The 22,810-nt window shown below is 39.9% G+C and overlaps 2 protein-coding genes across 6 annotated transcripts in view; both read left to right on the top strand.

The window, feature by feature from the left end:
- The first annotated feature begins 27 nt into the window (after window positions 1-27).
- CCP110 (centriolar coiled-coil protein 110) lies at window positions 28-20,368 on the top strand. Of its 5 annotated transcripts, none has more exons than XM_074597890.1 (16): window positions 28-132; window positions 1,527-1,600; window positions 2,981-3,137; window positions 4,479-4,607; window positions 6,058-7,702; window positions 8,668-8,792; window positions 8,937-9,120; window positions 10,105-10,244; window positions 10,620-10,736; window positions 11,000-11,101; window positions 11,373-11,489; window positions 11,987-12,066; window positions 12,668-12,730; window positions 13,700-13,759; window positions 14,333-14,415; window positions 18,032-20,368. In XM_074597890.1, exons 3-16 carry the CDS (start codon window positions 2,991-2,993, stop codon window positions 18,082-18,084), a joined length of 3,045 nt encoding a protein of 1,014 aa, XP_074453991.1. In that variant the 5' UTR covers window positions 28-132; window positions 1,527-1,600; window positions 2,981-2,990; the 3' UTR covers window positions 18,085-20,368. The 5 variants fall into 5 exon arrangements, with proteins under 5 accessions (XP_074453991.1, XP_074453995.1, XP_074453994.1 ...); XM_074597893.1 differs by having other exon boundaries at window positions 47-132; window positions 8,671-8,792; XM_074597894.1 differs by lacking the exon at window positions 14,333-14,415.
- A 250-nt stretch (window positions 20,369-20,618) lies between these two features.
- Window positions 20,619-22,810, top strand: part of VPS35L (VPS35 endosomal protein sorting factor like) — a 54,732-nt gene continuing 52,540 nt past the window's right edge. Inside the window, exon 1 of the mRNA XM_074598530.1 lies at window positions 20,619-20,702. Within this exon, the coding sequence (XP_074454631.1) occupies window positions 20,686-20,702 (17 nt within the window). The 5' untranslated portion in view covers window positions 20,619-20,685. The remainder of the gene's footprint in view (window positions 20,703-22,810) is intronic.

The following is a 22,810-nucleotide window of genomic DNA, read 5'->3' as shown; positions in this document are numbered from 1 at the left end:
ACAGCCAGCCAATCCCCGCTCGGCACCGCCCTCCGGCGCGCGCCGAGGGGCGGGGCCGGCACGTCCCGGGGCGGGGAAAGCCCCTCAGGTGAAGGTGGGAGGGGCGCTGCCAGAAAACATGGATTATCGCAGGTAAATAAACGGTGCAGGTAAAAAATAAATGGAGTTAGTTGAAGGGAAGGTACCGCTGCACAGAGTCACTGAAGACTTGCTTGTCTGGAAAGTGTGTTGGGGGGGTTCCCAACTATGCCAGCTAACTAATTTAAAATATAATATTAATATTAGTTATTTACCAGTTAATTATTTTATTTCTGTATACAATGTTATATATTGTGTATATTATATAGCTAGCTATCCATTTATGCCTGCTCATGAACTAAAGTCGAGGCCTGATCCTGTGAGGAGATCTGAGCTGTGCCAGGGCCCACAGCTCCCTCCCACGGCCTCAAGTTGCACCAGCAGAGGTTCATATTGGATATAAGGAAAAATTTCTTCACCGAAAGGGTTGTCAAGCGTCGGAACAGGCTGCGCAGGGAAGCGGTGGAGTTGCCGTCCCTGGAGGTATTCAAAAGACCTGTAGCTGTGGTGCTGAGGGACACGGTTTAGTGGTGGACTTGGCAATGCTGGGTTAAAGGTTGGACTTGATGATCTTAAGGCCTTTTCCAAGCAAAACAATTCTATGAGAAGGTTCTGGTGGGGAGGGCCATCCGCTGTTACCACTATGTGTGAGAAAAAGCATAAGCAACTGGAAAGAATCCAGAGGAAAGAGCAACAAGACAGGGAAACCAGTGAAGGCTGAAGAAACTGGTCTTGTTTAGTCTAGAAAAAGAACAGCGAAGCAGAGGAAATAGTTTGTCTTAACGTAAATGAGTTTTTTGACTTTTTTGGGGTTTTTTTTTGTGTTCTCAATGGGAAGGAACTGACTCTGCAGTGAGGAACTCTTGCCAGCCAGAGGTGTAACAGGAAATCTTCTAAACTGGATTTAATTTTTTTTTTTAAATAGCTGAGATAAATATATGTCACATATTGTCCTAGCTGGTTCTGAGCATCTTATATATTTTTTTCTATCTATGGTTTAGTGCTTCTGTTATGTGTATCTGAAGAAAAATCAAACATATATATGCAGACACATAACGAATAATGGAATGTGTAATTAAATGTCTTGTGTATTTAAAATTTTTTTGATACACAGCAGCATTTGTTAAGACTTAAGATGAAGATTTAAATAAACCCTCAATAATGTTTAACAAGTTGAAGACGTAACAGATGAAGGAGTTGTTTTTTGAAACAAGAGCGACAGCTTTAACATCTCCAAATGCTCCCTGGGAACTAGATGTTTCCATAAATTTAAATTCATTTTCCCTGGGCCGAGTGCTGGCAAACAAGTGTGTATTTTCTGCCTGCCCTGCCCCGTGGGTGGGTATCAGCTGCCTCCCTGCGGAGGGATGGGATGTCTGGGGTGCCACGGCTGTATTATCCTCGCAGACCGCCTTAGCAAGTTCTCACGTTTATCTTTCTCATCACAGCGCATCCAGTGAAACCGATACCTGCTGCCAGCGCATTTCTGGCCCTGACTATCCAAGGGCTGCACAGCCACATGGTACGTAATGTGATGAAGCAGAATAGGCTTCACCCGTGCCCACAGGGGAACCTGTCTTGGAGTCCTAGAGTAGCAGGATGGCCATCAACCCCACCTCGAACCTCTGGAAATTGGAGCTGCCTTTGTCTGCGAGCTCCCCCAAAGATCACAGACGTGTCCAGCGGGGCTGGGTTATGCGAAGGGGTTTGTAGATCTAGCTCACATCCTTTCGAAACAAAATCAAGAGGGTTTTGTCCCCAAATTCTCGGCCCAAGAGAAGGCGGTGCCCGGCCGGCGGCCCGCCCCGCGGAAGGCGGAGCGGAACCGCGGTGGGCGCCGGGGCCGGTAGTGTTGCGGGCGGCGGCGCCGGGCCGTTGCCTGGAGGCGGTGGGGCGGCGCTGTGCAGGGTGGCCGGGAGCGGCCGGGCTGGGGCTCCGGGCTCCGCGCAGGTACCGAGCGGTTCGCCGGGAGCGGCGGGGCCTCGCGGGGGAGGGCCCTGTGCCGGGCCGAGTCCCGCGGGGGGACAGCGGCCGTGGTGCGGGGAGGGCCGCGGGGCCCGGCCCGCCGGTGCCGCCTCCTGGGAGCCGGCATGGAGCAAGTGTGAGGCTGGGTAGCCGAAGGGAGGGGAGGGGTGAGGCGAGGCTGCTCCCCGGGCCCGGCAGCTGGGCTCCTGCCGGGGCGGTCAAGGGGGCCTCGGTGCGCTCGGAGCGGGCGGGAAGAAGGTAGTAATCGGCCGAAGGGGGTGTGCGAGGGGAACAAAAGCGTTGTCAGGCCTTGGCAGGTGGTGCTTTGCTCTGTTTTTACTCCGGTAGGCACGGGCAGCGTGAAATGTGGAGGCTCTTTTAAGGAAACGAGGCTGCAATTTGTTTTTTTGGTGGAAGCGTTGGCGGCTATTCATACAGGGTTGTATGGAGGAGGAGGCTCATGGGAGTGAGACATAAATTCCTCTCATTGCCCTAAATATAAAGGCCGGTCTTCTTTTAATACCATCTTAATTCTTTTAATTTTTTTTAATTTGGCTGCAATTATATTTATTGGGTTTTTTTTAGAGTTGATAGGATCTATCTGATAGTTGTTGGAGACCTTAAAGGCTTAATGTTTGATGGAAGTTGTCAAGATTATCTGTAGCGTGTCTTGTTTTGTAAATCTTTATTATCTCAATGCTTGCTTTCATCTCAGTGTACCTGTGATCATCTCTTTTTGCTTATGCAAATTCTGTTTTTACATGGGAAAAAAATAACAGCTTTGCAGCTTTTGTTAATGATAGGAAGAAGAGAAACTTAATTGAGTTTTCTGATGTATAATTTGCTTCCCAGAATATAGTGATACAGAATTAGTTGTGCTGTTTTCCCTTCATGGTCTTGGAACTACATAGAAGAGTAATGTTATTACTCTTTGCAGCTTAGTTAACATGAAGATGGAGGACTATGAAATATTCTGTAGGAAGCATCTTTCCAGAATCCAAGAAGAGGCAATAAAAAAAGAAACCTCTTTCACTGTTCAGCACAAAAATACCTCCCTCATTCAATTCCATGGAGTTCCTGTGCTTTCCCCTCTGGTAAGGCTTTTTTTTTTTTCTTTTTCTTTTTCTTTTCGTTTCCTCCCTGGTGTGCTAACTGTGCTATTGGCACTAGCTTTGATGTCCACACGTAATGATTCTACTGAAGGTACAGTTTGAGGTATCATCTGGACTACTGCTTTGTGTATTCTAATTATTCCTAGCCTTAATTTTACTAAGTAAAGGGGTAAAGTACACTTTTTTTGACATTGACTACATTTGCTTCCATTTCTTGAAACCTGTTATCTTCTTACCCTTCTTACAAGGGGAGTAAAAATGTTTGTGATATTAAATAGATTAATGTTATTGCTGGGCTTAACATCATGTAAAATCATATTGACATTCCAAATATTGAAGTGAGTTTGTTTAAAAGTGTCCAAAAAAAAAAAAGTGCAAATAGGATATACTGAGGTAGTTAAAAAGCTTTTAAGTAATTCTCTTTTTTGCATGTGTTTACAGATTCCTCTAATGTATTTCACAGGCTCATCAATTATGTTAAGTCATTCTATGCTTAATGCAAACAGAGCCAAGCAGAAGACTGTGGGTAGTTTTGTGCAACAGTGCAGCTGACTTCCTTGTTTCAGTGGTGGGAGGTTTGATTGGAGAGACTCTTAACCACGATCTCCAAAAATCATGATACGTTGGAGACTAAATGATATACTGTAATATTTTTCATTTCCAAGTGGGCTGATATTTTAAGGTTTCATAGAAGAAATGAATAATTTGACTTGAGACTACTTAATTTTGTAGAGCTTCGTGAAACCATTTCTTGTAGAAGTAGTTTTGTAGATCTAGTTTTGACTTTTATCCAAACTACATATTCTAAAGTACTAACTTGGAAGATTTTCAGACTCTGATTTCTGAAAGGATCCAGAAGGCTGCTTGCATGCATTTCTGTCATGTTGTGAAATTCACCTCTGGTTCAAGAAAGCTTAATAGTTTGAGTATGGGTAGGAAGATAGGTCACAGAGAGCTCTACAGGATGCCCAAACCTCCCATCTCCATAGAGGACTGGGAAAGACCTGTCCTGCGGTCTGAGTGCTGTGTCATTTGAAGTTGGTACTGTAGCATGTAATGTTCATGCAGATTTTTTATAAATGATCTTCTAAATTCACGTTCATTTGCATGTGTGCCAAGAAGGCATTTTGTGCGTCTTCCATTAAAAAAAAAGTATAATTGGTTAAAAAGAAACTGGCATTTAAAATGTGCACAAAAGTCTCAGGTGATTGTTGTTCATCTATTATTTTGTTTTCGTTTTTTGTTTCAAATTTATTTCTGGAATTCTGTATTGAAATTTGCATTTAGTGATATAAACCATGTTTCTTACACTCTGTTTTGCAGCTTAGCCTTGAAAAGAAAAAGGAAATACAGCAGTATAAACAGAAAGCACTGGATCTAGAGGCCTGGAGACAGAACTCCCGAAAAAGAGCTTTATTGAATCGTGTCCAGGAGATTCTGGAAAATGTTCAGGTAGTGTTAGTCCAAAGCCTTCTTACAGCTTTACAGAAAACCTCTGCTTATAGACTTCTTGAGAAAGTGCTGGGGTTTAAGTATTCACCAGTATAAACATGAAATTAATAGCAGTTAACTCTGCAGAACCAGCATTTGCTAGTATTTCATGCTACATTACCTGATAATTGACTATTTAGTGATAATATCTACGTTCATTGTAATGCACGGGACTTGCTTTTCACTGCTTGTTTTGGTATATGTGAAAAACGGACCACACCAGATGACTGACTGTTGCTTTTGTAACTGTGTTTGAAACAGCTAGATTGTAAAAAGCAAATGGAACAAAACCAGCAGTGTTAGAGTTTGCTTTATTTGCAGGCTTGTAGTTTAATCAGAAAATAATCTATTTTCAACCTTACAATTACAGAATTAAAATTACCTTTGCAACAATTCGTAATTCTGTTGTGTGCTTTATAATTTTACTGCAACTATTTTGTTTTCTTTGCAGCTTCAATGATGAATTTAGTAGAGGTTTAAATTGAAAAGAATATTAAATACATCTAATCAAGCAGGACTATTTGTCTTTGAAACAGTTGTAATACAGTCTTTACATTAACCTGTTGCTTAAACAAGTACCATTAATGCTGAATTTGTTGAGTTACTAAGGTGGCAAACAAAACCTACTTGTTTGCATTGTTTACTGGAGTGTACATGGCAACAGTCATCTGGCTTGGGATTTGAAGAGTAGACCAGGAACATATATATTCAATACAAAAATAAGGTAGCTTTTTTTTTTTTCCCCCCAAAGGTGTTCCCTTGATAATTGAGTTGCAACACATGATAACCTGTAGGATAATTTTAGTGTGAAAATCCTTTTAAACAAATGCTGGCTAGAAGTAGCATTTAATTCTCGCTTAAATGAAGTTGGTTTTCCAGTTACTTGACAACTGAAAACTTATATTTAATTGTCTCTGGATTAGTAAAGAAATGAACAAATTATTTTATAGTTCCACTTTTTTATTAGGCATTTTGTCGATTTGTTCTTAGTTGTCTAGAGGTTAGTCTATATTTCATTCTGAAATTTTTCAATTACATTTCCTATTTGATATAAACATGTTTTCATATTTTAAGAGGAATCTTGCAAGATAATTTGAAGCCATAAAATTATTTGAATATATCCAGATTGCCTTATGAAGAAAAGAGCATCTTTGCATTCATATACTTGGTATCAGTAAAAATGCTGAGTGGACCATTATTCAAATGTATATTTTAATTCCAATAACCTCTTATTGTGAAGAGCTCTGTATCGTAAGTAATTTGTAGGAAGTCAGTAACAGTTGAACTGAAAATTTGTATTGGTTTTAAGGTGGTAGCATTCTTCTTAAATTCAGGTGAAGCTTGCAGAAATTTGAGAATCTGAGGAGATTTAATTGAAAATATATGATTTTTTTTCAATTTTTATTTGCAGATCAGGAAAGAACGTAGCATGGGTGATGTGAATGCACAGGAGGCTGAAAATACTTTCCCTGATTCAGATTCAAAAGCTTCAACTGAATTCACAGCTCTGTCAGATGTCAATGTGGCATGTTCTCCTGAAAGGCATGGTTCCACGGAGCTTAAAAAGACACCAGAACTTATGCCAGCAGACACCGCAGGGCAGGTGACACCAAATGTGGCAGGAGTAGTTAAAGCAGCAGAAGAAAATGTCTTTTCAAAGCAAACTGAGAGTCACTTCTCAAAAGACATACCTTGTCCAAGGGCTGAATCTCCTGACAACATGCATGATAAGCTTGCGTCGCATGCTTTGCAAAAGCAAGAGGGACTAGGAGTGCCACCATCAGATGAGGAAGTCCAAGATCCATATGTCATGAGTCTTCAGAACCTGATGAAGAAATCTAGGGAATGTATAGAGAAAGAGCAGACAAAGCGTAGCTCAAAAAATAATTCAAAGAGAAGCATGAGTGAAAGTCATTCAGATAAAGAAAATGACGGCGTTAAAACAACGGACTCTGTGAAAGAAAGAGTAAAGCTCATAGGCAGAAGTTGCACCACTCTGACGCTTGATAAACCCAGTCTTAATAAATCAAATACCCTTCTCCAAGGTGCCTCTACTCATACAAGTAACACAAGTATGTCAACTTTATCCAGTTTTTCTAAAGTGGACATACCAATGAGAGTTGGAACACCCCCATTCGTGGATTCAGATTCGGACGAAGAATTTAAAAAGACTTCTATGTTTGATCGTGACAGTAGCATTGTCAGGAGCCTCACAGGCTCTTATGCCAAATTGCCGAGCCCAGAGCCAAGCATGAGCCCTAAAATGCACCGAAGGCGCCCGAGACCTTTATCAATGGGACACATTGTTATAAATAACCCTGTGAATGCTTATGAGTTAAGTCCTAAAGGCAAGGGTAGAGCGATGGATTTAATCATGCAAGATATTGCTGATAAAAATAATGTGTCTGAATCAGCACCAAAGTTCATGGTGGACTTCACTATGGTTTGCCCTAGCAGAGCTCCTGGAATCAACAGGAATTCTTCAGGCCCCTGTGATGGGCTGAGGGTTGGCAAACCAAATCGCCATTCCTTTGGGCTCTTCGAAAGCAAAGGAACATTGTCGGCTACAGTGGAAAGACAGGTAGTGACGGACAGCAGAGGGCCATATAAAGTAGAGACTAGCACTAATATTGTAGCTCCAAAATTGAATGAGCCATTTGCCATCAGTCAGTCTACAGTAACGCAGAAGGTCCCCACTGTGAATGAAACCAAACCGTCTAGTTTGCTAGAAAATGCTAAATGTAATTCTCCAATAGAACTCAATAAATCTTACGATGTAGAAAACCCATCCCCCCTACTAATGCAGAGCAAGAGTATGCAAAAGCAGATGGACACTCCAAGTATTTCCCCAGCAAATGAGCAGTTTCTAGAAAATAATTTTGAAAAGGTAAAACGTAGACTTGATCTGGACACTGAGAACTGCCAAAAAGAAAACACTCCCTGTGTTCTAACAGTTGGAATGGAAGAACAAGAGAAGCAGTGGTTACAAGAACAGAAATATCCTGTGGGATCAGTTTACATTACCAAGAATACAGCCCCTGATAGTATTGCAAAAGGTAAAAGATTTCCTGTAGTTGATGTTTTTTCTTAAACTTCTCAGTTTATAAATCTTTCAGGAAAAAAAAACCCAATGATCGTTAGTCATTGGTGTTTCTAAGTATGTGTATATATCAAAAGGCTAACATTTTACTGAGTGTAAATTATCTTTTTTTCAGTAACCTCATTATTTCTCTAATTTTTAATTAATGACAAATTCTGAAATTCAGCTTGCTACTTCAGACGTTTTTTAACTGTTACAGAATGGTGTAATTGCTGTCTTAGGAGTCCCTTGGAGTCAAAAGTCTTAAAACAGTTATTTGTAACAAATACTTGATTAAAAAAATGTGTATCAGTTTTGTGAATTCTGTATTTATTCTCAAGGGTATTATTTGACAGCACAAATATTAATTTCCCATTTGAAAGTAGAAGTTGGAATTTAGTTTTACTCAGAAAAATATGTCTTATTCCATGAGGTCTAAATAAGACTACTAAAAGAAAAGATAGCCTGTGTAAAAGTAAAGAAAATACCTTTTAATAGGTTGCAAATCACTATATAGGTATTTTCTTCGAATTGAAGACTGTTACATCTCTATGTGTCTCTACCAAATCAAGCTGAAGAGGCATAAATGATTTTAATTCGCTCAAGCAAGTGTAGGTATGTTATTCTTGGAACTAGATTTTTGTGTCCTTATTTTAATACAGGCTCAGTTGGTGTTACTGCTGTCCCATTCATGTGCTTATCCCACAGATATCAACATGCAAATATTTTGAAAGACTGTAGTAACTGATGAGGTTCTTAGCAGTACTTAATGGAAACTTGATATCAAGGTTCTTTGCAATACATACTGGAAACCCGATATCAAAGATATGTTGTACTTTCTTACTCACGATGCAAATTACTGCTGTTAAAAGCATGTATGTCTGTGGCAAAGATCACATAGAAATTATTTAATACTTGATTCTTTGTAATGTATCTTCTCAGAAGATATTTTAAAAACTAAAATGTTGGCCTTTGAAGAAATGAGGAAGAGACTTGAAGAACAGCATGCACAACAACTGTCGATTCTGATAGCTGAACAAGAGAGAGAACAGGAGAAATTGCAGAAGGTAAGGTAAAAAGAGGAAAAATTCTAAGCTAAGGATGTGTGTGTTGTATTGCAGTTTGTCAGGAAGCAGTTGGTTTTAAAGTGTATATACTACTGCTTTGCAGGGTTAGAAAAATAGTCTTATAGATGATTCTTTCTTTTGTAGGAACTGGAAGAGCAGGAGAGAAAGTTGAAAGGAAAGAAGGTCGCTACAACAGAAATAGAAATTTCCAAAGTGAATATTAACAGCAGGATGGAGTTGGAGTGGAGGAAAAAAAGCGAAAGTGGCTTCCTGGAAAGTGTGCAGTCTCAGCTGGAGACAGTCCATAACGCAAACTCTACCAGCATTGGTAAAAATGAGAGGGTAGAATATAGATTAAATGTTGTGATATATTTTGTTCTACAGTGCTTGACTGGACCAGCTGCCCCACCACATTGATAAATGCAGGGTTCCTATTGTAGGGTGCTTGTTGGTCAGGAGATGTGGGCAGCTGCTGCCTTCAGCTGTTGACAGCATGTGTAAAACATTGTGTTGCATCTTTGTCTAGCTGACATTTAGCGCAGTTTCAGCCGTCCTTTTACTGTTGCATATATTACATTTGTGTATAATTGTTATAGAGCATGTTTGAGGAAAACAAGCTGAGTAAAGTCATTTGATCAAGGACGAGGAGGTGGATTTGCATCGTGTCACAGAAGGTTCATCCTCATGCCAGGTAGCTGCACAGTTTGTGTAGGAGGATTAGGAGGGCTCTGCCAAGGGGTCCTGATTGCAAGGAAGTACAGCTGTAGCTGATGGACTGCCTCTCACCTGTTCCAGAACATTATGAAATGTTTTGTTTTGTCTTCTGTTTAGCAAATTTTGCTAAGAAATTAATTGGAAATACTCAGATTTCTTCTTGCCTATAATTGACCTTGTAAACAAAGCTACTACCTCTGAGATGAGTTCTGTTTCTTGATTGTATTAACGTCCACTTACCACAGATGGAAACTGGGTATTCTAATAGTCAAACAGCAAAGGAACTTTTAATTTGAGAGTAAAATTGCTGAATTATTCCTTATTCATCTTTAGGATCCATGATAGCAACATTAAACACTTTAAAAACGTTTTCTTTGAGATGCTTTGTGAATAAGAACAGCACTGGGAGCTGCTTTGTTCTTAAGCCCAAAAAGCCTTCCTGACTGCAACCAGAGTTCAAGTTTATATATGTGCTTGATTTTTATCTGCATTTGTGTGTTTGTGTATGTATCTCTGTATATATGTACATACACACATATAGTCGTTACTTTATGGACAAAGTCCGCCTGTTGAACTGTACATTCTGATTTACATGCAGGTTTTGCTCATACTACGACACCTAATACCTTTGCTTCAACAAGTGAAACTTCATTCTTTCTCTGGGGACCGTCAGGTAGTGGAGTTATAAAAACCTCAGTATCTAGGCCGAGTAACAGGATCAAAACTAGGTGGACTCAGGTAAGGGAAAAAAAAGGTTTATTTATAACTTTAAAAGCCCTCTAGTTTTTGCAAGACACTTGTAGTTTTACAATAGCTGTGCAGTAATAAATCTCACAGAAAAGTTTAGTATCCCTTCCTATATCAACTTTGATTACACAAGAGAACTGTATAGGATATTTTTCTTGTTGTTCATATATACAAAATAATCATAACAATATATTGCTTCTGCTAAGTTATTATTATGGTGGGTACTTCTGTCCTAGACAAAACTTTATCAACAGCTTTTGTCTTACTTGAAAGCTTTTGTCACGTGATTGATGTTATTTAAGAATTAATTCATAATTCTTGCTTTTTTTAATTGAATGTTTAAAAGACTGTTCTTTTCTTTTTAAGGTTTTCAGTCCAGAGATACAAATGAAGTTTGATAAGATCACTGCTGTGGCAAAGGGGTTTCTCACTCGTAGACTCCTGCAGACAGAAAAACTGAAACATCTTAAGCAAACTGTAAAAGTAAGATCAGTGTTATTTTACTGTGCAGCTTCTCCTGGTTTTTTTTGCTCATATCTTCAATTGACAGGTGAAATAGTGCATTTTCTGCTTTCAGACTAATTTGGGAATGTCTGTCACATGAACACGTTTGAGTGTTGCATTGCTTAGTATCTTAAGGTCCAGGTCAAACAAAGACTGTACATCCTATGTGTACAGTTTGTAATGATTCCTTTGTTGTGAAGGATTATGCCTGGTGCTTAATCTTATTTTCCTGTCTTCCCCAGGATACTGTGGAGTTCATAAAAAATTTTCAGTCTGAAGCACCATTAAAAAGAGGAAATGTTTCAGCACAAGATGCGTCCCTTCATGAAAGAGTAATGGCTCAGGTGACACAATTTAAACCTTTTTTTTTCTTGGCTCCTAGCTATTCTGTTTTGTAATATAAATACATAAAACCTTCACAGCGACTTTGTTTAAAGGAAAAGGTTTAAATTATGACTGTGAAGAGAAGATTGCGTTTTTGTGCTGATGCATTGAAATTTCAAAATTATCTTTTCAAGTGTTATGTTTAGATTGAAAGCAAGAGCTTGATGATCAAAACCATGGGAATGTTAACTTGACTGAGTATTTTATTAAAATTTTAATTATTCTTTCCAGCTGCGAGCTGCTCTATATGACATCCATGACATCTTTTTTACGATAGAAGCATCAGAAAGAATGAATATTCTGCGTCATGATCGTGAAGTTCGTAAAGAGAAGATGCTCAGGCAAATGGTGTGTTATAGTCAAGAGAATGTAAACTGTTTGAAGACTTTAAGTACTGAATCATTTTACTTTTAAGAGATTCTCCCTCACCTGGTAAAAAGTTTTTTTAAATCTAAATTGTCATTTAATTATGCTTCTGAAGGTAACTTTCCTCAAATAAAAAAAGAGGTCTCTGCAGTACATTAATATGTTGAAACTTTTAATGTGTAGATGTATAAAAAATAGAATGAAAAACATGGTGAAAGTAATAACAAAAAGTTCATACTTTAAATAAGAATTTATTATGGCACATAAATATTTAAAATATGATAATATGCGGAAGATCCTTAAATTTAAAAAAAAAATAAAAAAACCTTTGAATTTATCCTGAATGTGAACTCAGTACTGAAAACACCGTTGGTTTTGTTTGTTGGGTTGGTTTGTTTTTTAAGTAGGGGCAGTCCAGTGGGATTAAGCTCAATAAGAGCAATAACTAGTGTTACTGTTGGTTCTTTTGCCTTTTTTAGGATAAAGTAAAGAGCCCAAGAGAGAGAGTGACGCTTTCAACAGCTACACAGAAATCTCTGGACAGGAAAAAGTACATGAAGTATGTGCTGTTCTCCCTTTGTGGTGGTGGTGGTGGGGGGGTCGGAGTGCAAGAGGATGGGTAGGAGGCACTGGAAATAGTGAAAAGAGGTTTTTGGAGTAACAGCTTCTTTGCAAACTAGTATCTCCCCTAGGAAGAATTAATTTAAAAAGTCTTCAGGTGTGTGGTGATTTACTAATAGTAGTCTACTCTTACTTTTAAAATACTTCTTGGTTGTAAGTTGTACATTTATGCTGTATTTCAGTGGTGAGGAAAATGATCCTTGTGCACTTTGTTTATGGCTGATTTTGTAAATTGTAAAAAGTGCTCCAAATTCTTTTATCAGTCTTTCTAAAGTGCCTAGCAAGAGATGTTCTTGGTAGAGTATCTCTGGCAAAGTTTTTTGGGGGGATGATAGCAGGCATTATCCTGCAACGCAGCAAACTGAATGGTTGTGTTACACTTGCTTATGAGTGAAAGGTGATAATCTGTATGTAGCACTGCTCTGGCAGTATTGCATGTAGATGTGGATCCTGTTGTAGGATTTCTTTTACTGTTTCTCTTTAAGACCTAGATGATGATTTTGTAATTTAAATATGTTTCAATACTTCTGTTTTTCTAGGGCCTCAGAAATGGGAATGCCAAGTAAAAAAATAATCATAAAACAAAAAACTCCTGAAAGCCGGTGAGTAAAGATTACTTGTATTAGGATGCTTTTAAAGAACTGTCTTATAATGATAGATTCTTTGATCTGTGTTGCTGGTTTGCCATCAGTCAGCTCAATTCCTGGTGCTATTATGACAGACAGTAATGAAATCTGATTTAACATCGTCTGTGAAAGGGGATTATTAGCTCATTAGAAGTTAGAAAAGGTTTATTTTCTTCAGAGTCAATTCTGAAATTTTATCTTCGGAAATTATTTATTTATGGCTTTAAATCTCTGTTCAGGTTCAAGTTCTTTCTCTGAGATACAGCATTAGTATCTCTTAAGCTTCAGTTTAACATGACTACTTTTCTTAATACCCTTTACTTTGCAATGTAATTATTGATAATCTTATCTTTAGAAAGCTGTCAGAAAACAAGTGGCTTTCTGTTGCGAGGAACAGTTCTTGCTTCTGGATTGTGTGATTGTTTGCTTAGATCACCGAAATTTCTGTGTTCAATACTTTCTGTTCAGGAAGACAGCAGTCCTCCTCTTATGAGGTCTGCACCTCTTTCTAGTATAAAAAGTCAGATACTTGGCATCCCTAAACAATTTTTATCCCATGCTTACCCAGAAGCTTTGAAGACGTGCTGTCTACTAATACACCTCAATCTTCAATGACTTAAGCGATTCAGTCCTTTTTTTTCAGTATGTCCTTATTAATGACTAGGAACGCAAGGCACTGTTGAGAGAGTTTTATCTGTGTGCTTTTTGGTTTCTTTGTTTTAAATAGCAGAACTAGTAATCCTATTCTGGAATTTTAATTCCTGTCACTTTTTCACTTTTGCCTATGCAGCATCTGCATTGCAGAACCTGTTAGCATTCCTGAAATTTGTTATGTGAAACATAATGCAGAATTTGGTATTCCTTGTGAATGGTTTGTTTTGGTTTTTTTTTTTTTGTTTTTTTAGAGGAGGGAAAAAACGCTAATAAAAGTTTGTATTCTAACAGCGTACTTCAACCAAATCAAGGACAGAATGCCCCACTTCATAGACTGCTCTGCAGACAAGGGTAAGGGCACAGCATGTTTATAGCCTAAAGATGAAAGTATACGTGAAGTGCAAGAGCACAGCAATTTCTGAATAATATTTACACATACTACTGCAAGTGTTGTTCAAAGTAAAAATAATTACTTCTCACAGTATTTTGAGAGAGTGATGAAGGTTTGTTTTACCTTATACTGCAAGAAAATATTTAGTGTTCTCATCCTCTTGTGTATTGTCTCCATTTTCACTTTGTTCCAACATTTCTATTTGTAACATTCATTCCATGAAGCTTTGCTTCCACTTAATGAAATATGTATATTTTTAAATGTTGACTGTAATGCCACAGTATCTGAACTGAATAAATTTCTTAAATAGAGTTTTAAAAATCTGTTCACGGGGAGATGTTCTCCTGTTTAATGTATCTACTTAAGCCATAATAATGCCAATAGAAATTGTACATGTACTCAGGAGGAGTCTCTGTGGGACACTGTAAAAAATGTTTTCATGCCAAATGCAGTTTGATAGCGTCTTTATATTTTTGGATACAGCCTTTCAACTTTGATGCAAGTGACTTATTAACTCTTTTATATTTAATTAGAACCCCTAAGACCTCAATGAAGGGGGTTCAGCAAAATAGAAAGAAGGCCCCAGAGAGCAGAGTGTCTAACAAGGCTGTTTCAGGTGTGTAGAAAATTGGTGCTTGGATCTTATAGTAAATAAGTTACTAGTATCTAGAAAAAGTAAATGGGGGATATATTGTTTTCCTTTTCTCGTGCACCTGCTTTGCTATGTCTTAAATCTAACCTATCTCTTTAAACAAACGTGCTCTCGTAACTCAACCATCCACTTCCAAATTCTATAAATGTAGTGTATAGAATGTACTGCACAGCTCACTTGCTTTCACTCGCCAGATGCCCAGTCATAAAAAAAGTTTGCCAGATACATTCACTGTAACTGTTTGAGAAGTCAAAGTAGACTTGGATTAGAATCTTAATGTCATTTGATTCTTAGTTCTGTACACACGTGTAACTTGTCATCAATACGAAGCCTATCGAAAAGACAGGAAGGACCTCTACCAGTTACAGTATTACAGAGGCTGTAGAAGAAAGTAGTAGCATAAGGGTGGTGTCAGTGTCTTTAGCAATGAGTTGAGATTTGGATGCCATCCCCAATCGCGTGTAATTTATGCTCAGTTTGTAATGATCTACAGTGTGTTTTACCTTTGCGTCTGGCATCAGACATCCAATTAAAGCATTCTCTCTTGCACTTCTGTGTTGGCAGTGTGTGCTGCTCTAAGTAAGTCCCTGAGTTTATCTTAGTCGTAATTAATCTAAGTCATGACAGTTGATACTTGGCAATGAAAACAATCCTTTGGGATATTCTCTAAATTTCTCTTTGCCTTTCTTTATTGCTACTTATTGAATATCTGGAAAGCCGTTTAATGCCTTTGACAGTGGCCTTCTTGGAACTTAAAGCAGATGAGATATGTCTAACCAATTGTGTGCTGCCCAGTTCCGGTTGCACAGAACCTCACTTAGTGTTTGGAATCACATGTGTTCCCATGGCGTAATACCAGTACTTCCGTATGATCCTTGATAAATAGCTTAGACTATTAATGCTAAATGAATAGAAGTGCATTCTGAAATTATTAGATGGGGAACATTTGGCATGAAAGAAATAATCTGCATAATTTTTCGATAATGAAAATACATTAAGTTGAACACATTTAAATAGAACAGGGTTTTGTTTATATATAGGTAAAATATGAATAGTGAAAGGTTTGGCAGTATATTGAATGTTGGCGGTTTTTTTGTTAGTTTCTTTTTAAACCTGTTTTTTGAAGTAATAAAGTGTCTTTTCAAGAGAGATCGTTGAAAATCATCTGTATTGAGGCAACAAGTTCTGTCTGTGAAAGACCATAGGCAGAGAAACTATAATCTCAAGTCAATTTGAAAAGAAAATGTAAAAAGCCAAACAAATGCACGTGCTTCTTTTATTTTAGTAGAAGTTTGCATTTCAGAAAATAAAGACTTGTAGCAGTGGTTTAGCCTAGGCAATACAGAGTTTTATTTATATCTGCAACTATGTCAGTCTGCTGTACTTCTAACCCATAATATTTCTATTTAATTTCTTGTCTTGATTCATCCCTGACTCCCAATTAAATTGTGCTTATTAGAGGGGCAAAAGGGAAGGAGGGTTAGTAGAATGCAACTATTTATATATAATGTCACTCATGCATTCAAAATAGACATGAGACATATCCTCAGAAGAAAACAATAACATACTCATCCAACTGCTTACTACTTTCTTTTTTTAAAATTCTTCTGATTGTTGTTTTAAACTGCAAAGTGCTTTGCAGCTTTAATAGCACTCTGATTGATTGTTGCCTTTTTCCGTCAAGAGGGCATTTGTTTTAGGAATCAACTGGTGATCCTAAATTTAGTTTTTGTTGGTTTGTACTCCTTCAATCCAGAGTTCTGTGTTAAAGGGAAAAGTGCAAACTAATAAATCTGTAAAGAGTCTTATTTGTTGATTCTTGGTTTATTATTTTAAATAGGACAGAGATGCTCAGTCAATAGTCTGCAAGCCATGCCAGGCAGGGCGTTTAATGCGGTCTGATTGCATCAGAAAGAAGGTGGTTGAGATCAGGCTAATGCTGCAACTAGACCTGTTAATTTCCTTTGTTTCTGCCCAGTCTGAGTAAGTGTTGTGGAAAAGAAATATGTGGCATGAGGCACACAGTGTATCTGGGTGGCAGCAGCACTTGGCCAGGCCTGGTCTTTCCCACGTCCCGTTTCCTGCTCAGTCCAGGCTGAGCAGGAGCAGATTTCCCATGTGAGATGGCGTGTGCTATGTGTTGGCGTCCAGCCAGCGCTTCAGGGAGGGTCAGACCTGCTGTGTGTGAGTAGCAGGTCAGTCCTGTGTCACAGGAGAGAGGCCTCATGTAATTGCTCTCATGGCCACTGGAAATGGTTGGGTGATAATTGTATTTGTCAGGACTGTAACTCTTTTCAATTAAGCTTGGCTTCTTCAATTCCTTAGTCTAGATTACTGGGGTATTTTCCACCTCCCTATATGGTCTATTCTGTATGTGGGACTTCTATATAACTTGGAGTGGACTGGAGGAGGGTTGAGAGGTGGTGTTAAATCACTAATAAAGCCTCATGCCTGTCAGCCTGGTTGTTTGTCCTATGAGATGGCAGGTGAGCCGAAGAGCACAGCATTGGAGAGTGTTGTGCCAGCGAGAATGCCTTTTTGTGTAGTGGGAAGCAGTGTGCAGAGGGGAGGGATCCTGCCGCGGTAAGGCCTCTGGGGGCATTTCCAAAGCTGCTTTGCACTGTGCTGAATGTGGCGCTCGGGCACCTGTAAGTAACCACTGCAACTCTGACAAAGAGTGACTGAAGATCCTGAAAAGGACTGGCACTTACTTTGTCACGTTCATTTAATTGCCTGGTAATTATTTCTCTTCCGTGGCTGTCCTCCATTTCCACTGCTCCGCACCACGTGGTATGCTTTTCACTGCTTTGTGTACATGTTTGCTCACGTTGCTGGACACTCTCCATACCTGCCTGAACCTAACAAATGCCGAGTTGTGCTACTTTTTAGCAGCCTGCAGTGCTAAATTCGTGTTACTGGAAGATACTTGTGCTATGCATAGTACAATATGGCTTTCTAAATATATATATGTGTGTGTATATATTTGTTCCATGTGGAGAGATTTATTTATTTATTATTATTTTTATACTTTGGCAGCTTTCCATTCATAAGGGCTCAGCCTGATGACCATATTCATACCCCACATTTAATTCTGGCTATGTATATAGACACGTGGAAACCTATGGCTGCCTCTGGGTTTATTAATGTGGCAGCTGGGGTAAAGGAAAAAGTTATTTTAAATATTAGACTTGTATAATATTTTTTTAATTGATAGTTTGTTTAAAAGTAGTACATGGCATAGTTAAATTTATCAGTCATTTAATCTCTGTCTTGGTGATATGACTTATCTTTTAAAAACTTGTGAATTGCAGTTGTAGATGTAGCGTAGCAGAAGAGAAGACGGAATAGTTACTGAGGAAGGAAACGCTATAAAATGTCATTACTTTCAAACCTATAGGTAGTAAGGCATTTTGGGTGTAATATTATGAAAACTGTTGTTTTAAAAGTAGCCACTGAATATATAATGCTGCTTTAAAAAAAATTGTCCTAAACTTTTTCAGCTATTTCTGTTGGATAACCCTTTTACAAAAAAAACAGTACTACTAATTGTAAAATGGCAATGTTTCTACTTCATTTTTAGGAGCATATGCAGGAAGAACCCAAAGAAAGAAGCCAAATGTTGTGACAATTTAAGAAGACAGCATTCACTGGGATAAAATGACTATTTTTTAATGATGGCATTCTCAGCACTGATTCAAATATTTCATCTTCTTTATGTATATTTAGAAATTATAAACATACTTTGTCATTTCCAGACAATGACACATTAATACAATCTGGCCTGGGAAGCTCTAATAGTTGTGGAAAAATTGCATGTTAAAGCTTATTATATATTCATACTACTGTGTACACATAAGATTCATAATCTTGTTTATTTAAAGACCACCAGAGGGCAACATTAAGTTATTTTGTGACTTATTAATTCTTGTGTCTGACATACGCTTTTTGCATTACTTAAAATTGCAATTTCTGTGTATGATTGCCACCATAAATTAGTTGTGTGTATATATTTTCAGTTTCATGATATAAAGTTAAAGCAGTTAAATAAGAAAAAACAAGAACTTAATTCAAACAAAACTGAATTCTTACACCTGAATTTGTCACCAGCCTTTTTGAATGTACTTTCTATATGAATGAGATTTACCGCAATTTAAATACTAATGACTTAAATGTTTTGCATTTCTGCTGAGTTGGACAGACACGGATCTGGATTAACTGCTGGGCAGACAGACGTATTTTCAATGACTGTACTGAAACTGCACATTTATACACATGGTAGATGAAATCACTGTGCTGAAAGAGTCCTAGGATTATTTTTTTCCTTGCTGTCTACTGTATTTTCTTATGGAAACTACTTTTGGACAAGATAAAGAGAAGTGCATGCTCTACAAAAATTTCGGAAGGCAAGATTGTAATTGTTTTACCATTTCAGACTTAAAAACGATTGTCCATAATAGTAATTCAGATATTTTATGTTTTGTTGATGACAATTGCAATTTTTCTGAGCAGTTTCTCTTCTACCGTGATCTAGGAGGCGCCTTTGTACTGAAATCATGATTTTTGGAGGGGGAACCCTACCAAATCCCAACAAACACACTCTCATATTCATAAAAATCTAACATTAAAAGATCATAATTTACCTTGCTCTTCCTACATCTGATGGGTATTATCCTTCAACTTGAGGGGAGCAGAATTTTGTAACGTCTTTTAAAGAACTTGACACATGATGTTATGTTCAGAGTCCGATAGAGAAAAGGCAGGCTGTGTTAAGTCTTTGCAGTCCTTACTCTTTTGCTCTGCATCAGTAGTAGCAGAGAACTGACTACCGGAATGTGAAATAGGTTATATTTTGTGATGTTTCCAGTATCGGTACAATACAACACCCTCACTTTGGAAAGCTTGTAACATGTTGACATGGATATAAGGAAAAAAAACAAAAAAAGACTGACCAAAAATTTTGTTGTGTTAAATAGTCAGCATGAAAGAGGAACATTAATGGTGGGATGAAGAGAGTATCTCTGCGGGCAGTGGCATTGCTTGTGGCACTAGTTGTGGCTTTTATCTATCACCCTGTCTGCCCTCTGCAGCTAGTGACATTGTTAAAAACAGATGTTTTTATTTTTACTGTTACTGGGTAACAGTAAGTTACCCAAATTGCGTACTTGGCAAATGGCAAAAATGCTACCTAAACACTTTTAAGAATTATGCTCTTTACTGTGGCGTTTATTTGAAAGCTTGGGGCATGGCTCACTTAATGGTGTAAATTTAGGAGTTTACACCAGTGGGGGACCTGCCTCCTGCATACAAATAGGATGGTGCTTTAAAATTTCAGACATAATACAGACAATGCCCCAGGTGAGCTTCCCACTCGCCCAGCAGGCGTCGAGGCTGTTCCGGTTCCCAGCTTTCCTTCACAGTGGAAAACCTCTCAGGCGGGCGAAAAGTTCCAGTGACAGGAGTAACCGCTGTCACAGGTGACAAAATGTGCCGTTGGTACAACAGTGCTAAAGATTGATGGGTTTTAAAAGATGTTTTATGTGCTGTGATTATTAGCATAGGCAATATTGATGTAAAAATAGGTTTAGCTGAAGTGTTGGTATAAATGAATGCTCACCACCTTTTCGGGTTTCACATCTAAACCTCTTTAAGCATGCTTCCAATACGTGTAATAAAACATCATAGCACGAGGCTTTTTTTTTTTTTTAAACTTTCATGAGGCCTTTTTCTTGGTAAGTGCCAATTTGTTTTTGTACTTGATGTTTTGTATTTATACGTATTTAATTTTGTCTTTTTATTTTGTGTGGAACTGTAATATCATTATAAAAGTGTATTTATTTTTGTACTTTATTTCATTTTCATTGGTCTTGCTTTTTACTTAAGACATACTGCACAATAAACTTTAAATCTTTAAGAAGAACTGCATTTCTCTTTTTCTGGGCTGAAAGATCACTTGATGTAAAATCAGGAACAGGCAAACCCTGTGGTGCGACACCTCACAGCTCACTGATACTCGCAGGAAGGGTCTTTTGCCCTGTCCATGCCCAGTTCTGTGTATTTCACACGAGACCCCTGCGCCAGGCCCGCAGAGGCGCCCCCACAGCCCGTCCTGGCGGGTCCGTACCACCCCGTTTCCCGCCGCCCGCCTGAGGCGCGGCGCTTCCCGCCGCGGGGCGGGGCGGGAAATGGCGGCGGAAGGCGCTGCCTGGCCGCGGTGTCATGTGACGGGGCGGCAAGATGGCTGCCTTTCCCTGGTGAGGCTGCGGGCGGGGTGGCTGGGAGCTGCCTGGCCCCGTGCCGGCAGGGGACCGCGCTCCCGCCGGCCCCTCAGGCGGTGCTGGGGGTGGGCTAGGCCGGGTAACGGGCTCCAAGGGGGCTGCAGGTTCCCGCGGCTGCGTGAGGGCGGCCATCGTCCCCGGCTCCCCTCACAGCCGGGGGCCGCCGCACTGAGGCGGCGGCGGCTCGGGGGGCGCCCGGGCCTGCCCGCGAGGGAAGCTCCCCAGCCCAGGCGGGGCCGGGGCAGCCTCGCCGCTGGGGCTGCTCCCTGCGGGGCTCGGGGCCGCTCGCCTGAGGGGAAGGAACCTCGGGGGGAGCCGGGGCGCTGGGCTCTGGGCGGCTGTGGAGAAACGCGACGGCCGCGGGGCCCCGCGCCCCGCCGTGGGTTATTCCCCTTAGCAGCAAGGAGGTTCCTGCGGGGCAGCCGGCCTTTGGCGTGGCTTGGCCACGATGTGGTGTGGATGCCGGGTCCCTTCCGTTCCGTGAGGGAATGGCGCTCCCCCGCCGGGCGGTGTCACTGCGCGCTGAAGGAAGGTTTGGTACAGCGGGTTTAAGTTTACCGGCAGAGTTTGGCTCCCGTTAGTTGTCCTTCACAGGCTCTTTAGAAGTAGATGTGGTGTTTAAGGGCCGCAAACTGAAGAGGCAGGTCGGCTTCCAGCGACACTAAATATTCCCACAGAACTGGGTGTTGAGCTGAGGGAGCCGCACTGCGCAGGACGTGGAATAACTTACAGTTGTATTTGTTATGGAAGGGAAGGGTAAAACAGGCACTCTTTCTCTGGCCAAGTAAAGGAAGATACGTTCAGAGTTCATTTTTCTCCGGACTTGTCCTTGTTTACAAATGAGCCTATTTTCTGTTTCTGGAAGGCTTGCTCTCCCGAGGCTAATGTTCTTATAACACACTGAGTATATGAAACTTCTGTGTTTTGATGTGGCTGATGGGTTATAGTCCTGAGCAAACTAGAAATCAAACCTAATGAGTCAAGAAAAGTAACTTGCAGCAATTAGAACTAATTAGAGCATTAGGTTGCTAAAAAGTTCCCCCCATATCTGTATTGTCACACTGAAAGTCATCTGCCTCACTTTCCCTTCCATGTTATTAATGTGTGAGCAAACTTTTATGTGTAAAAAAAGTGGAAAAAAAATGTGGATTTAGAAGTTTCATTGTTACTGAAACTAGTTGAAGTTTTATGAAAACATCAGAGCTATGCTTTTTAAAATAAATTCACTGGGGTATGAAATACTTTAAAACTTGAATTTCTGTAGCTAAGGAAATTGAGTGTGTAGAACGGCTTGAACTCGTTAGTTGGCTGTTGGAACTGTTGATACTTCCAGTGCAGTCGGTAGTTGTGGTGGAACCTCTGCGTGGTCAGTGACCTTGCAGAAACAGAAAGGAAAAAATGTGACTGCAACTTTGGAATTTCTAGCGGTACCAATATATAATGAAAACTAAGGACGGCAGCCACAGAGCAGAGGGGTAGGGATGCTGCCAAATTGATTTTCACGTAACGCAGCAAATGAGCAAGCTAATCGGTAGGTCTGGTACTACTGGTGCAGACGTGGCCATGGAGAAATAATGAACCAGAGTAAAATGTTTTAATGCGTGGTTTTCTGTAATGTGGCTGGTTCTGCTGCACAGAACCTGGAGCGCGAGGGAGACGCCTGGGACCGTAGGGTGGGCTGGGTGTTGGAAGAGCTTCCGTAACGTGGGAGTAAGGAGGAAGTACAGCAGTCCCAGGAAAAAAGATTGTTTATTGGGAGGAGAGAAAAAGGTCATCAGTCCAGCAAGCGTGGAAGGCATAGAGTGGTGACGATTGCAGTGGTGCTTGGGTGCGTGAAAAGGTTAAAGCCCATTGTTAAAACAGCACCTGCAAGCCGGGGTTTATCTTGCAGCATGCACTGGGGGTGAAACCCTGGCTTGGTCTGAGTCTTATTTTTGTTTACTCTCAGAAGTCGGCTGTGCTGCTGTGGCCGAGATAGGAATGCTTAATCTCCTTTCCCTGGAGACTAACTGGAACGTGATGTCAGAGGAAGCTTGCACTTGTCCCCCATATTAGCTATGTTACAGGCTGTCTTATCACTTGAA

The sequence above is a fragment of the Larus michahellis genome, chromosome 8, assembly GCF_964199755.1.
Source record: "Larus michahellis chromosome 8, bLarMic1.1, whole genome shotgun sequence".
Taxonomy (NCBI): domain Eukaryota; kingdom Metazoa; phylum Chordata; class Aves; order Charadriiformes; family Laridae; genus Larus; species Larus michahellis.
The sequence above is the reverse complement of the archived record's forward strand: the minus strand, read 5'-3'. Positions and strand labels throughout refer to the sequence as shown.

What these genes read in the sequence shown, in the direction of transcription:
- CCP110 (XM_074597890.1), top strand. Translation starts at nt 2,991, where the DNA reads ATGAAGATGGAGGACTATGAAATATTCTGTAGGAAGCATCTTTCCAGA. An exon ending in CGCAAACTCTACCAGCATTG is followed by an intron (nt 9,121 to 10,104) that starts GTAAAAATGAGA and finishes ATTTACATGCAG; the next exon opens with GTTTTGCTCATACTACGACA. An exon ending in AGAAGATGCTCAGGCAAATG is followed by an intron (nt 11,490 to 11,986) that starts GTGTGTTATAGT and finishes TGCCTTTTTTAG; the next exon opens with GATAAAGTAAAGAGCCCAAG.